At 40.1% G+C, this 16,542-nt stretch overlaps 1 protein-coding gene across 6 annotated transcripts in view; it reads right to left on the reverse strand.

Annotated features, from left to right (window-relative positions):
- Positions 1–16,542, reverse strand: part of col14a1a (collagen, type XIV, alpha 1a) — a 216,094-nt gene that overhangs the window by 65,130 nt on the left and 134,422 nt on the right. For all 6 annotated transcript variants that reach the window (XM_072570947.1, XM_072570944.1, XM_072570943.1 and 3 more), the window contains 6 exons: positions 13,604–13,678; positions 12,731–12,870; positions 10,086–10,209; positions 5,584–5,727; positions 3,825–3,989; positions 1,214–1,252 (listed from right to left, as the gene is read on the reverse strand). In XM_072570947.1, the coding sequence (XP_072427048.1) occupies positions 1,214–1,252; positions 3,825–3,989; positions 5,584–5,727; positions 10,086–10,209; positions 12,731–12,870; positions 13,604–13,678 (687 nt within the window). The remainder of the gene's footprint in view (positions 1–1,213; positions 1,253–3,824; positions 3,990–5,583; positions 5,728–10,085; positions 10,210–12,730; positions 12,871–13,603; positions 13,679–16,542) is intronic.

Raw genomic sequence — 16,542 nt, forward strand, 5'->3', positions numbered from 1 at the left:
GAAATACAGAAACTTGTATAGTTTTTAGATGATATTATCTCAGCCAAGCACACTGTTAAATGTGTTGCATACACTTTGAGCACTGCTCAGAAAATCCAACAGAAATTTTCCCTGATGACACATCGCTATGAATATCCCACATCATATCCATTAGCAGATTTTGCAACAAGTTCTCTTGCTAAGCTGATGGGCTTGAAGTAAATTTGCTTTGTTTCAATGAGACTTTATTTCTGCCTGCTCAGTTCTGCCTGAACATGATGTTTACACATGGTGGCCTTGACAATTAGTTTGGGTGTCAATGAAGGACAGAGGTTGCTTCTATTTGATGAACACACACTATAATTTCAGAATAAATCAACACCAATATGGCGTTAGCTGCAGCTCGGGGGCCGCGCAATTCCTTTTGAGTCAGAATGTGGGGTTCAAGTCCATTTCAAGTCATGAGCAGCAAAATTTAGATAGACATTGAAGAACCACACCAACATTGTATGTTGTACCCTACTGACGGGTTACTGTTTTGAAGGAGACCACAACATTTATTCCTAATGTCCTGGCCAATACTTATCCCTCTGTCAATATCATTGAAATGGATGATCTGGTCATTAATGCACTGCTGCTATGGGATCTTGCTGTGACAAACTGGCTGCCATACTTCAGTGCCTGTGTTTCAAAAATACTTCATTGACTACAAAGGTTGGGATATTCCAAGGTAGTGAAAGACATTATATAAATGCAAGGCTTTTCTTCAATGTGGTTAAAATTGGTATTGGAAAACCCAATTATTGCTAAGACTGATGGGCTTTGCCTTCCATTGTAATTGGCACCTCAACATGTTAAGAACTAACAAATTCTTCATTGACTGTCTTCTTTCTGCTTAACTGGTTTCAACAGGTTAGATTTTCCCCTTGTACAGATAAAATTAGATCCATTCACTAAACTTGCATTGGTTTTCCATGGTATATATGGCAAATAGAAATGTCCTCAATTTTACAAAGGAAATCCTTAAGACAGTGGATATCTTTATTTGGAGCAGTGAAGATTCTATTCCAATATGGTTAATTTCACATGGATTACAAATGGAGATGCATTCACTCACACAGAAATGATTCCAACAATTCTGTGTCTGTTACTGCCAACTGGATGACCAGTACAAAGACTGTGATGTAGCTCAATGTCTGAAACAAATGATAAAAATATGTAGTGATATTCTTACCTGCAATACTGGAATCACCAAGCATAACCAATGGACAAGCTGAAAATATAAGAATTGAAAATTGTTAACATCCAGATGTGATTTCATTTTCCTAGCTATATTGCTCAAATGTAAAGGTTCTGTGTTTTCCCAATTCTGCAGTAGTCACAAGATTCAAGATTATCGGACACAGTGGAGGAGCCACAGCTCAGTGAGTAACACCTTTGTCTCTGAGTCAGAAAGTGGTGGGTTTGATTTCCATTCTACAGACTTGAACATAAAGATCCAGGCTGACCCTCCCAGTGCAGCACTAATGGAAATTGACATTATTGTTAGAAGTGTTCACGTGCACTCCTACCCAACATCTGTCATTTCAAAGCCATGTAAAAGATCTTTCAACATTACTTTAAAGAACAGGAAAGGGTGTCTCTAAACAATATTAATCTGAATCAATGTACAAATATAGATAGAGTCATAGAGATGTACAGCACAGATGCAGACCCTTCAGTCCAACTCGTCCAAGCTGACCAGATAGTCTAGTCCCATTTGCCAGCATTTGGCCCATATCCCTCTAAGCAATTCCTATTCATATGCCTTTTAAATATTATAATTGTACCAGCTTCCACCACTTCCTCAGGCAGCTCATTCCATACACGCACCATTCTCTGCTTGAAGAAGTTGCCTCTTATTTGCTGCTGCATTTCTGATATCATAACACAGACTACACCCTCAATGTACTTGGCTGGTTGGAACAGCCTGAGGATATAAAAGGTGCTACAGAAGTGCATGTTTCCATGTTTTTCTCTTTCATTCAGGTTAGCCCACCGACAATAGATAGAGTGGCATGTGGCCCCACCAGAGACATTGATCTGAAACACTAAATGAAATCATGAGAAAATCTCTGAAAAGTGCAGCATTTAACACACGATGCTGCTGCCAATTTTGGAAACATCACACAAGCGTGAGATTGGCAATAATACAACATTGTGTGCACCATGAAATCTGGATCAAATTAGGCTTCTGTCACAAGAAATATTGAACACAGTTCAGTCTGTTTTCTTTGGAAATATCAAGTTACACGGAATAATGAAATGATAAAGCCACCTTGTGTGCTGTCTTAGTTTAAGAACTGGAATAGCAAATGTGAGCTTGAAAGAGGAGTGAGTGGCTAATGAGAGTGATGGTGAGAGGCCACAGTTATCTGAGCTCTCAATTCAGAGTGGGTACCATCCAACATCACAGAGCCAGTGCACCAGACAAGGGGCAACAGATTGGCCTGTTCAGGTATTGGGCAAACCTTTGAGAATCCCAAAAGTCAGGATAGAACAGGGAGACTTGCAGTGACCATCATGGGGCGGCAAGGTGGCACAGTGGTTAGCACTGCTGCCTCACAGCGCCAGAGACCCGGGTTCAATTCCCGCCTCAGGTGACTGACTGTGTGGAGTTTGCACGTTCTCCCCGTGTCTGCGTGGGTTTCCTCCGGGTGCTCCGGTTTCCTCCCACAGTCCAAAGATGTGCAGGTCAGGTGAATTGGCCATGCTAAATTGCCCATAGTTTTAGGTAAGGGGTAAATGTAGGGGTATGGGTGGGTTGCGCTTCGGTGGGTCAGTGTGGACTTGTTGGGCCAAAGGGCCTGTTTCCACACTGTAAGTAATCTAAAAAAAAAGCTAGTCACAGTAATCTTAGCTATGACAATTGTAATCAATAGTTGTAAAAACCCATCAATACCTTTTACAGAAGTAAATCTGCCATCCTTAATGCATCTGGCCTACATCCAGATCCACACTAATGTGGTTGACTCTTAACTGTCCTCCCAAATGGCCTAGTTAGTCTCTCAGTTCAATGACATTAAGGATGTGCAAAAAATGCTGGCCCAGCCAGTGATGCCCAAATCCTGAACCACTAATCCGTGGTAATTTAACTTTAATTCTCCCTACCACTGGTAGCCCCAATTCATGGATCTTCAGGTTTAGTGGCTGACTGGCCAAGGGAACTCACCATTTGCTGACTGTCTTCTTAAAAGGATCCTGAGTTAGGAATTCAGCGCTGATTTCTAAGCACCAAAGGGTGTCACACCAGTTTTAGACACATGATCAAAACTTGCAGGGTTGTTGCTGGCCAATAGTGCATGAACAAAGGGCATTCCAGAGTGCTGCACACTTCCGGTACAGAACCAGTTTTTGCTGACCGCCATATTGGACAGGGAGGGGTTATGGGAAATCAGCTAACATGGTACACATCCCTTGGAACACTGATGCCAATAGCACTGGTAACAGGGCCCCCTGGGTTTTCAAATCATTGGTAGAGGCACGATTTAAATAAAATCAATCAAAAAGCAATTATACCTTTGATTCTTCCAGACGTATCCATTGCAACACTCACTAAACCAGCCATTCTCACTCTAACCTCAGAATGCCTCAACTTAAATGACCTCACACTCTTCCTTTAAGATGCTCATTGAAAACATTTCTTTGGCCAAACTTTTGGTTAATTTACATAAAACCTCTTAATGGATTTTGGCATCAAATTTTATTTATAATGCTCCTGTGTAGCAGCTTGGGATATTTCACTATATTAATTATAAATAAAAATTGTTAAAAAACACTAAAAGATTAATTTTTTTGTGACTCACTTGCAGACGCTGTCTCACAGACAAAAGTAACAAGCTCATCTTCTATCTTCTTGAAAGCATCAAAATCATCCACAAAGAATGCATGCCTGTTACTGGGTTTATTTGCAATATTGACAAGCTCCAAGTAATCAGCATCAGCAACACCCACTGCAAAGATACTGTAACCTGGAGTAGAGATAGATATAAGAATATGCTTCAGTTCAACCAATTTCTGTCCATACTGAACTGTAAAAATGGTTAATGTGCACTTACCTTGCTGTTTGTGATTGAAATCATTAGAGAATCCCTTTAATATTGGCAGAGTCAATATAACATATACAGTGGCGATGTTAAAATATCTTAGTTTTAACCTCTTTGTTGGATGCTTCATATTATCTTGTTGTTGATTATCTGAAATCGGAATGTTTGGACACAAACAGACTATTTGGCCCATCTGGTTCTGCTCCACACAAGCTCCAGCCCATTCGTCATTAATCTCACTTTATCAGCATATGTCTCCATTGCTTTCTCCCTCTTATGCCCATCTAACTTCTTCTTAAATGCATCTTTACGCTGAGCTTCAACTACTTCCTGTGATAGTGAGTTCTCACTGCTCTCATGGCACTGCATTCCATATAGGAAACAACTTAACAATTAGTTTGTGTTCCATGTTAATTGAACAGTGACACCACGTGTCCTGCCTCTCTTTGACCAGTGATTCTCATCAGCTCTGTTCGGTTCTGTTTCAGCAAATGCGTTTCGCTCTGTCCACCCCATTCTTTCCTTTAACCACATCAAGTATCTCAGTTCAACCATATCTTAATTTGTTCTTCTCAAGGGTGTGTTTGACAGTTCTAAGCATCCAGGTCCCATGGGACTATTGAAAATAAAAGGAAGCATTCTTTTTGATGACTGCACCAAAAATAGAAGCCACAGTAGGCTTTTTGACTTCTCGAAAATGCTCTATCCATCCAGTAAAATCCTAAAGATTTTTTAAATGAACTCCAATTTCCTACCCTCTTGCCATGTCCGTAAGATTCACAAATCTGCACATCTCAGGTTTTAGTATACTCACTGACTGAGCATCCACAGCTTTCTGGGTGGATGATTCCAGACATTTACAATCACGAGTGAAAACATTTCTCCCTTAACTCAGTCCTAAATCCCTTATTCTTAGAATATGGCCTTTAGTTCTAGACTCTCCAACCAGGGGAAAAATGTCCTTCAAGCTCTACCCTGTCAAAATGTTATACTTTTCAATGAGATCACCTTGTACACTTTTTTTCACAGAACCCCTACACTGTGGAAACAGTCCATTTGGTCCAACAAGTCCACACCAACACTCCGAAGAGTCTCTCGCACTCAGACCCATTCCTCAACTCTATTAGTCTACATTTACCCCTGACGAATGCACCTAACCTACACATCCCTGAAAACTATGGGTAATTTAGCATGGCCAATTCACCTAACCTGCACATCTCTGTACTGTGGGAGGAAACCCATGCAGACATGGGGAGAACATGCAAACTCCTCACAGACAGTCGCTCAAGGCTGGAATCGAACCTGGGTCTCTGGTGCTGTGAGGCAGCAGTGCTAACCACTGAGCCACTGCATCACCATATTCTTCAAAGCATGGAGAATATGCTTCACTCAAGCAAATTCATCACTAAGTCAGGCCCACACTTAAACAGGCACAGTTCTTATCAAGTGTACATACAGTGAAGATTCGAATGGAGTGATGCATCAATTGTAGGTTTCTGGAACTACTTCACTCAATTACCATCAATCTGCATCTCTTTGGAAATCTTGTCAACGTCATCTTGCGATCGACCGTCCGTAATTACCACCAGGACTCTGGGAATGCCCTTCTGCAGTCCTCCCTCAATGGTGAAGATAGTATCCCTGGCATGTTTGATAGCTCTGCCTGAGAATTTTTTAAAAAATGACGTGTCAGATGAATCAGGGTAGAAAGCAAATCACAAGCCTTAGTAAGAGAGTCAAAGTCACAAATTGTCCAAATGCACAATGTATTGATCAATATATAAACAGAATAAAATGCTGTTTCTAAAATCTTGTCTCTGAATGTTTATCCTCTCTAGCCTGTATCCCTCAGTTCCACATACTAAACAACAAAAATATCATTAGATTTACTTTAATGCAAATATGAGTACTGGGTACAGCCTGAGGGCAAATTGAGTGAGGAATAAGTATGTTGCCCATATTAAGGCGGAGTATGCAATTCTTTCATCGCCACTTGCTGCTACATGAAAATCCCAATGAGGTATTCTAGTTTAAATGTAGACAGGAGAACTAATCGAGTGCAGGATTGTTGGCCACACACCAAAAGGAAAAAGTAATAACTCTTGGTGCATAATTTGAGAAGTCAATTGGCTGTGCTTACTTCTGATTTGCCTATTACCTCATTTCCTGGAGTCAATGGGTGGAAGGTCTGGAATATGAAAACCTGGTGCTTGATCTCATCATTTTGCAGGAAGATGTTAGAAATAATATGGAACTGAGGATCAAGAGGAGGCCATTCAACCTGCTGAGCGTGCTCCCCCATCCAATTAGATCACGGCTGGTCAATTGCCCACCTAGGTTCCATAAAGTTTAACACCTTTGATTTAAATTTTATGATTTAAATATTAAACAAAGGAAAGTAAAAGAGCAAAGGAATATCCACAAACTAAGCTTGATGTGATTGGGCAGGGGATTTTGGTGAGGCCTCACTGGATACAGTGTAGTTGTGGTCTTGTTATTTAAAGACTATACCTGTCAAAGGGTGTGCAAGGAAGGTTCAGCAGTGTGACTCCTGGGATGACAGGATTGTCCCATGAGGAGAGATTGTGTAAAATGAGTTCATTTTCCCTGAAGTTAGAAGAATGAGAGGTGATCCTGTTGAAAAATAGAAGCCTATACACTGCTTGGATCAATGCAGAGAGGCTATTTCCACATCTGGAGAATCCAGAACTAAGAGTACTAATTATGGCTGAGATGAGGAGAAATTTCTTTGCATCATAAGTTGTGAATCTGTGGAATAATCCATGGCAGGGAGCTGTGGATTCTCAGTCACTGGGTATATTTAAGATATAGATCTATAGACTTTGGATATTATAGGAAACAAGAGAAATTGGGATGAGATGGGAAAGTAGACTTGAAGGTTGCTTCATTTTGATTGAATAGTGGAGCAGGCTTGAGGGTCACATGTCCTACACTAGTTCCTGTTTCTTAGGTTCTTTACTGTTTATCCACTGAAATTTACCAAGGAGTGGAAATATGCATGAGTAAAGAATGGCTCAAATTAACTTAATTTCTCATTCAACTTTGTTAGTTATTATTACAAAATTGCATTTCCCTACAAATGTGATTTAATTCTCGTATTTCCCAATCTGGCTGTATATAGATAATGAAGTATGACAGAAAATATGATTACTTCTGAAGTTTGGCATCATCATTATCATGTTTGACTGCAAAAGGAAATTTGTGATTTGAGAAATAAAGTAGGTGTCCTAATGATAAATGATTGCCTCTCCTGGAGCAAGTGGTCTATCTCTCTCTCTCTCTCTCTCTCTCTTTCTCTGCATCATAATTCACTTTGCTCTTCTTAACTGGTCGGGGTACAGGGAAGGAATTTCAAAGTTTTGGATCTTAGCAGCTAATTGAAGATTAAAATTGAAGATGGACAAAAAACCAAACTTGGAGAAGCACAATAATTTGGAGATCTGTAGGGAAGGAGGAAAGGGCAAGACCCTACAGCGAATTGAAAACAAGACCTTGAATTTTAAAATGGAGGCACTGGATAACAGGACAGGTAGCATCAAAGGAGCAGGAGAATCGACATTTCGGGCATAAGCCCTTCTTCAGGCTTATGCCCGAAACGTCGATTTTCCTGCTCCTTTGTCGCTGCCTGACCTGCTGTGCTTTTCCAGCAACACATTTTTAAGCTCTGATCTCCAGCATCTGCAGTCCTCACTTTGTCCTACTGGAAAACAGGAGCCAACCTCAGTTTTAGTCAACAACATAATAACTTTACAGTGCCTTCAATTCAGTTAAAGAACCATATATTTTGAGGGAAAAACCTAATTGGTTTTGCTGAAGTCTAAAATATTTTCATTTATAACTTCAAAGTAATTTCATTTTGTTCCCTTTCAAAGTTCTGCAGGATTACAAAACAATAGATTCTATACTGTGCTTGTTGCTCAGTATGCAGATTTTTTTAATAAGTGCTACATTTTCTCGCAAAATCCCACATAAGCCAGGCAACTATTGTACAGGATCCCATCCACATTGACTGATTCAACAATCAAATGTTTATGGATATAATGAAATGATGAACAGCTATCAAAAGTTGTTCCTAACATTATTGGCCAGCTGAGATACTGTTTGTGGGTGCTGCATATTTTGAGAAGTTGTTTCTCGAGTGAGAAGCTAAACTGAGAGGCTGTCTGCCCTTTCAGATTAATGTACTCCCTCCATAGACAAGAGATCAAGGACTTGAAAAAAATATCCCAGGGAGGGGAGGAGGTTTCTCATGCACAGTTTTTGTCATCTGGAATTTGCTACCTGAAAGGAAGATAGAATCAGATTCAACAGCAACTTTCAGACGAAACTCGGACAAGTATCTATAGCGGTCTGGGTGTACAGAACTTGAGCATTGCTAAAAAAAGACATATTTTGCTAAAGCTTTTTGTCTTGCTCTTGGCAAGACAATTCGCAGAATATCAATTCAAGGGGAAAACCAACATTTATACTGCAAGTAAGGAGAGTACAGATTGGTTTGCAAGTGCACGCTGAATTGATATAGGTTACCATAGAAAATGCACACATTAAATGATGATTGACAGTTAACTGGTAGGCTTCAATTAAATTTTTAAGTCGGCAGGTTGACTCTGATTGGTCTGGCATTGTCCTGCGAAGTGAACTACAGAATGGCTGGCACCTATTGCGTTGAGTCAAAACAGGTTCAGTGCTAAAAGAAATAACTAAAGGTCAAAACTTCAGAGCTAAGCGGGAAAGTGGGAACAAAGAATGAGGCTAATTAGATAATTCATTCAGAGAGCCAGCAGAAGCATGACAGATAAAATGACCCTGTCCTGGATACTTTCAAGATATAAAAGATCTTATGGCAACAATTTTGAAGGGTACGTGAGTTCTTCATGGTCTTCTGGCCAATGTTAATCCCTCAATCACCATCACTAAAAGCAGATTATCATATCACTGTTGTTTGTGAGATTGTGTTCTACTTCATTTGTCTGGTATGTTTCCTAAATTACAACAGTGGTTACACTTCAATAAGGTACCTCATTGGCTGGGAATGCTTTGAGGTTATCCACAGCACTCTGGAAATGAAAGTTATTTCTTTCAATGACTTTTCTCCCACTGTCACCAGAGTCATGTTCAAAGGGCACAAGAAATAGGAGGAGTAGTAGACACGATACACAGTGAGTCTGCCCTGCCATTCAATATGATCATGGCTAATCCTGGACATCAATTGCAGTTTCCCACCAGCTCTCTATATCCATCAATTCCTAAAGGACAAATAATTGTCTATCCCAACCTTAAGTGTATTTACTGATGGAGCATCCACAATCTTCTGGGATAGATCATTCTAAAGATTCATTACCCTATGAGTGAAGTAATTTACTTTCATTTCAATTTTAAAGATTGGCCCCTTGTTCTGGGACTGCTTCCCAGTGTTTTACAAACCCTAAACAGCGAAAAGAAAATCTCTCTCCCCTGTCAAACTCCTTCAGAATCCTGCAGTTCTCAATAAGATGACCTCTTATCATTCTCAGCTCCAGAGAATATGTGCCCAATTAATTCAGCCTCTCATCACGATGAGATGCATGCATGGAGTTGTTTGAAAGTCACTTAAAAATGATAGCAGGATTTTCTCTTTTGGTTTCAGATTCCAGCATCCGCAGTAATTTGCTTTTATAGCAGGATTTCTAATTGATTCTGTAGACAGACGACATAGAAGTGCAATGTAACTTGCAACTATAGCTAGTTAGCAGACATGAACACCAGAGGATCACAGAGAATAAGTTCTTCCCTTATCACGCAGAAAAGTTAAACAGACAATGAAACACCATTTAAAATAAATCAGTGATGACCATTTGAAAAGGGAGGTTTTAAAGAAGGTTATTGGGAGGATAGTGAGAAATGAAATTACAGTAAATAGCACAAGTTGTATATCAGTGCTAAAACAGAATCAATAAGCTCACTGGTCTCTTCTCCCATTGTGATTTCTCTGATTTCATGCTAAACGATATTTTTCTGTACCTGTCTTAGTATTTCCACCTTTGTATCTAATCCGCTGGACAGCATTGAGAAGATTCTCTTTATCACTGTATGAGTTGAGTTGAAATTCTGTTCTGGGATCATCACTGAATTGTACTATTGCAACCTGTTACATTTTAAATAAATATTAGATCAGATCAGTAAACCATCTTACCACCTCTTACATTTCAATTTACAGTAAATTGCTTGCATGAATATTTCTCAGTGTTGATGAAATGAGGTGCACTGTAGAAGCCAAAAGGTGGGATGGTATAATCCCAGCGGGTCAATCTCTCTGACCTCTATACATGCACTGGCTGTTTATATATTTCTTCAACCATGTCCAGTACATGAGGAAACTGAAGGGTGAAGGACATATAAATCTAAAATAGAAGGCAAAATATTTTTGGATGTTAAAAATCTGAAATAAAAACAGAATGTGCTGGAAATACCCAGTAGGTCAGGCAACCTCTGTAGAGAAAAAAATATTAACTCAGTTTCTCTCTTTCTCTCTCTCTCTCTTCCCCTCTCCAAGATGCTGGCTGACACATGGGTAGTTCCAGCATTTTCTGTTGATATTTAATGTGAATTCAGTTCTCCTTTCAACTTTTAGTTAATGCACTGAAGTTGAATTTGCAAAGAGAGTTACAAGGTTAAATTCACAAACCTAATGAATTTCATGTTGAGTGCACTCGAAATGTGTGCAAAAGCAAAGACTCAATTTCTGACTCTAAACTGAGAAGTATTATACGGGAATTTGCATGTTTAATTTCAGTGTTGACCATCCTTGGTGTATGTTTAAATTGTCCCCTGTTATCGAAGGGGACACCATGGTGCACGTTCTACTGGATAACATCTCTATCTATGAAGTATTGAGGTTAGCACTGGTTCCAAAGATGGGCAACTTAAACATGTACCAAGGATGGTCAACACTGAAATTAAACATGCAAATTCCCATATAATACTTCTCAGTTTAGAGTCAGAAATTGTGATAATTGATATTTGCCCTCAGGGTAATCACTTTCTCACATGGAATAATATATGGTCTGCAGAATATGCAATACAGAAACAGGCCAATCAGCTTGTGCTTCACATAAACATGCTTCCAGCATTTTTCATCACACCCTCATCAATTCACTCCTTTCGCTCTTGTGTATTACCTAACTTCCTCTTAAACGAATAACCTGTGATTTTTCTTTCCCCTGTATCACAATTTATCAATGGAAGATATATATGGTGTGTGTAGAAGTTTGGAAAAGTGTCCATTTTGGAAAAAGTATTCACATGCAGGATTCATATGCAGAATCAGTGTGTAATTAAAATTGTTACTGTTCATTGCTAGGGGAGTTTTATACTTAAGTAGGGAGGTTATACTTTAGTTCCATGGGCATTGGTGATACCACCTCTGGAGTACTTGTACAGTATTGGTCTCCTTATTTAAGAAAGGACGTAAATGTATAGGAAGTAGCTAAAAAAACGTTTATTGTACTAATATCTAGAATAGGTGGGTTGCCTTATGAGGAACACTTGGACTGGTTGGCTTGCATGAGGTAGAGTTTCAAAGAGCAAGAAGTGACTAACAGAGCACATATAGAAAGGAAGTTCCTTTAGAGGATTTTTTTTTAAGAACAAGGGGTCACCCATTTAAGACTGAGTTTAGGAAAATTTCTTTCAGTGTTGCAATTGTTTTGAAATCTCTCTTCAAGAGGTGGAAGTGCTGAAATATTTTTTAGAGTAGACATGAATGGATTCTGAGTAAGCGGGGAGACATTAGTTTTGGGGTAGGTGGGAATGTTGAGGGGATAATCAGAACAGCTTTAATCTTATTAAATGGCAGAGTAGGCTCAAAGGTATATAGCCAAGTCCAGCTCCTAACTCTATGTTTGTATGTGTGTATGAGATTTAGAATTGTTACTCATTTGAAATAAGTGTGTTAGGTATCAATGGGTTCTCTAAAGAGTCGGCAATGAAGATTCTGTTTGACCTTTATAAATTACAAAACAGGCCTTGGTTAGAGTATGGTGTCCAAGCCTGGTCATCATGCTTTAGGGAGACTGCCAGGATGTTGGAGAGGGTGCAGAGCAGACATTGGAGATTGGTCACCTTAGAGCTATGAAGGATGAAGGAAATTTTCATAAATGTGTTCACAATTATGAAGGACTTTGACAGAATAAATAAGGAGAAATTGTTACTACTGGTCACAGGATGGGGAATCAGACAAAACCAATTTATCAATATTGCCATGAAAACCAAAGGATGGAAGAGGATTTAGTTTTCATGAGTTGTGATCTGGAATGTGCTGTCTCAAAGGGAGATAGAAACAGATGCCATCCTAACTTTCAAAGGAAACTGGATCATTGTTAGAAGATGAAAGAAAAATGCTGGGCAATTGGGAAAGAGGTGGTTACTGGGACTATTCAGACAGCTCTTACAAATAGCCAGCGCAGTTACAATGAACTGAACGTCCTCTCTCTGCTTTAACACTCTAGAATCTGAAGTCTGGTTTTGCTATGGCATCAGGCAATTGGCACAAAAATGAAATGTAAATCTGATCATGTTCCAACCAGCAGACAGAATCGAAAGACAATCCAATATGGCGCAGCTTCTGAATTTATGTATGTCTGACCCTACCCCTTTCTGGTGCTTACTTGAGTTCCTTCAGGTCCAATCTTGTCCAGAGCTCCAATCGTATTGTACAGAAAGCCAATGATCTTGACAAAATTCTCATCGCCAATACTCCATGATCCATCCACGAGAAACACCAAGTTCGCTCTGGCAGCTTTACAAACTGAAGCAAAAAGATGAAGAACAAATTGTTACCAGAAACAACTGGAAGCAGCTTCTCACAGGCACATTGCTGCAGAAATAGTAGGGATGTAAGAACATGAGAAAAACTTTTCAGCCCTTTGAATCTGTCCATCCATTCAGCCAGTCTGTGTTTTAAGTCCATTGACCAAACTTGGTTATCTAACACTTGATACCCTTACCAAATGAGAAGCGGTCAATCTCAGTTTGGATGTTTTCCAATTGACACACCCCTGAGTCTAATTAGCTTTTAGTGGGTGTGGATTCCAGATTTACACTGTCTTCCTGTATGCGCAAGTCTTCCTGACATCAGCTTTGTCATCTTAGCTCTAATTCTAAAGATTCAAAAGTTACTTTTCTGGACTCATTTACTCACAAACCCTCCCCTAATCTCTCCATCAGAGGAAATAGTTTCTTAGTATTTACCCTACCAAGCTCTCTAATCAACCTATACCCTTCTAATAAGATCACCCCTTAATCCTGTTCTAAACCATAGCTGTAACGATTACCCTGACTAATAACTAACAAAACCAATTAAAATTGTTAGATATTCTGGATATTCTATACAGAATACATGGCATGAGAAACAGAGTGGAATGGTAAAAATATCCCAAACCATGTTTGAGGGTTAATCTCAATTGCAATAAAAATACAGAGCAATACAAATAACTGTACTCCCCAAACCGAGGATCAGAATTGTAATGTATATGCCTTACCTTCCCGGGCAGGAGGAATTGTAGGCAATGGGGTTGTTGTCGCAAGAGGTGCAGGTGGTTGGGTTGGAACTGGAGCTTAAAGAGAAGAAAGGCACACTGCGGTTAAAACCACTTCTCCACACAAACATAATGCCCTCACAGAGCAATCTGGCATAAGTTTGTTTAATAATTGGCAAATTTTGGAGGAGAGAATGATTTTTTCTTAACAAAATGCAGTTGGATACCTCTTTTCAGTGTAGAACATGCTGAGATACCTCATAGGAATATCATCAGACAAAGATTTACTACAAATCACATGAGAAAGTAATGCCACAGGTGACCAAAAACTTGGGTAAAGAGTGTCTTAAAGAAGGAGGTGTCAAGCAACAGGTGGAGCAATTATGGAGGGAATTCTACAGCTCTAGGTCTAAGGAACCTAAGTCATAGTGAAATGGTTAAATGAGAGCTGTGTACAAGGATGAATTGAAGAAGCATCCAGGTTTCTCAGAAGGAACTGGGGCTGGGGAAAATTATAGAGGTTGAAAGGGTAAGGCCCTGGAGGGGTTTAAATACAAGAAAACGATTTTAAAAATCAAGGTGTTGCTTAATCAGAAACCAATGTAAATCAATGAAGACAGCAATAATAGATAAATGAGACTTAGTGAGAGTTAGGATATGTACAGCTAAAATTTAGGCAATTTCCCTGAAGAAATATGAATCCTTGTTCATTATGAAAAGTCTGTGTTTTTGAGACACTTAAAGATTTCAACAACAGCTTTTGATACCATATCAAGATAGTAATTTAACTGTGCCATAAGTATTAGAGAAATGAGCCTGTGAGGTGGAGGTGAAGCTGATAAATCGATGCTGTGCATAGCAGAGAGAAGAATGGGCAACTGTGAATGAAGCTCTGTTGGCATGACAATGGCTCTCTGGCAAAAGAAGATTCAGCACTGCAGTCATGCACATCAATGTTCACAGATACTCTGAAGTCAGGCCATTCAGCCCAATAAGTCCACACAAACCCTCCAAGGAACCATCCCACTGAGACCACACCCCTCCCTATATTTTCCATGGCTAACATATCTAGCCTCCACATCCTTGGGCCCTACAGGGCAATTTAGCGCGGCCAATCCACCTAACGTGCACATCTTTTGACTGTGGGAGGAAACCAGAGCATCGGCAGAAATCCACGCGGACACAGGGAGAACCTGCAAACACTACATAGACTGTCATCCAAGGCTGGAATTGAATTTAGGTCTCTGGTGCTGTGAGGCAGCAGTGCTACCAACTGACCCGCCACACCTGAGCCACCAAAACAGCTTTGGTTTCTTGACTGCGAACAAACCTGGGAGCTCTGCGTGTTGCAGAACTGAAGCGTTCATGAATCATCATGCCAGGATACAGCCACAACACACCGCAGAAGGTGTGGAGCATCTTTTCTCGATAACTGCAAGTCAGCCATGTCTCACAGCAATATAGCAAGATACTAGAAAGACCTGCCTCAGAACCCAACTGCTTGATCTTAAGGATTAGCTGGTTGTTATCCCACATTTATTTTGTGTGGCTGCCTATAGTGGCAACTGCTTTTCTTGTGTGTTGTCAAGTTCTGCAGCGAGGGACAGATTAATTGTCACAGTGGAGCTGAAGTAGCAAATTTGCTAACCACTTCCAGTCGGGCGTTACTGAATGTGATCAGACACAACTTGTTCCATGACCACAGCTTTCTTGATGCTTGACAGAACCAGTCTCTGATCTAATCTATCATCGGGTCAGAAAGCTTTAATTTTATGAGTTTTATTAGACGCCGGAGAAACATAATGGCCAGGTGCTTTAATGGTCACATCAAACAAGACAACCTTGTTTCATTTCCTTAAATAAAGCAGCATAATCATCATGCAGAACTATTGGGATTAGAGGCTAAAAGTTACCAGATGTTGATCATTACTTATAGGAATAGCAGGTATGGAGGCTGGAAAATATATTTAAAAAGAAAACGTTCCATGCCAACAACAACTTTCAATTATATAGTGCCTTCAATTTAGTAAAGAATCCCAAGGTACTTTGCAAAAATGGTTCTCATTAAAAATGCGACACTGAGCTCCATCAGGGAGTTACAAGGATATATTCTTTACAGTGCTTCTTAAAACAGAAAGAGAAGTGAAATGGTTTATGAAGGGAATTCCAGACTATGGTATCTAGACAGCTAAACTCTCAGCTGACAATTTTACAGCAATTAAATCTGGGGCTGCAGATGTGACCATAGAATCCCGACAGTGTAGAAGCAGGTCTTTCAGCCCACTAAGTCCACAGTGACCCTCTGAAAAGCATGCTACCCAAACCCACTTCCCTACCCTGTCCCTGTAACTCTCCTTTTCCCGAACCTGCACATCTCTGAACACAGTGAGGAATTTAGCATGTCCAAACCACCTAGCCTGAACATCTTTGGACTGTGGGAGGATACCGGAGTACCCAGGGGAAAACTCATGCAGACACAAGGAAAAAGTGCAAACTTCATACAGACAATTACAGCAGCGCCTCGACTTACGAACTTAAACCGTTCCGGGACCCGGTTCGTGAACCGAAACGTTCGCGAACTGAATCAATTTTTCCCAATGTTAGGTTAGCGTAAGAATGCTTGGACGTAGCAACGAAAGATGTTCACAGCACGCACTCGCCAAAGACGAACTGAATGAGATCACGCGAGGCCCGAGAGCTTTTGCGTTCAAAGCTCGCGTAGCAAAGCAGAGCAATGAAACCACGTGGTTGCACACGGGCTTTTTGCATTTGTACCTTCACTCGTACCTTGAATTTCGTACGTATGTTGGAGCAAAATTTTACATACAATCCTGTTCGTAAACCGATTTGTTCGTGAATGGGGTCGTTCGTATGTCAAGGTGCTACTGTACTTGAGGATGTTATCAAAGCTAGATCCCTGAAGCTGTGAGGCAGCAGTGCCA

This window comes from Chiloscyllium punctatum, chromosome 5 (assembly GCF_047496795.1).
Source record: "Chiloscyllium punctatum isolate Juve2018m chromosome 5, sChiPun1.3, whole genome shotgun sequence".
In the NCBI taxonomy this organism is placed as follows: Eukaryota; Metazoa; Chordata; class Chondrichthyes; order Orectolobiformes; family Hemiscylliidae; genus Chiloscyllium; species Chiloscyllium punctatum.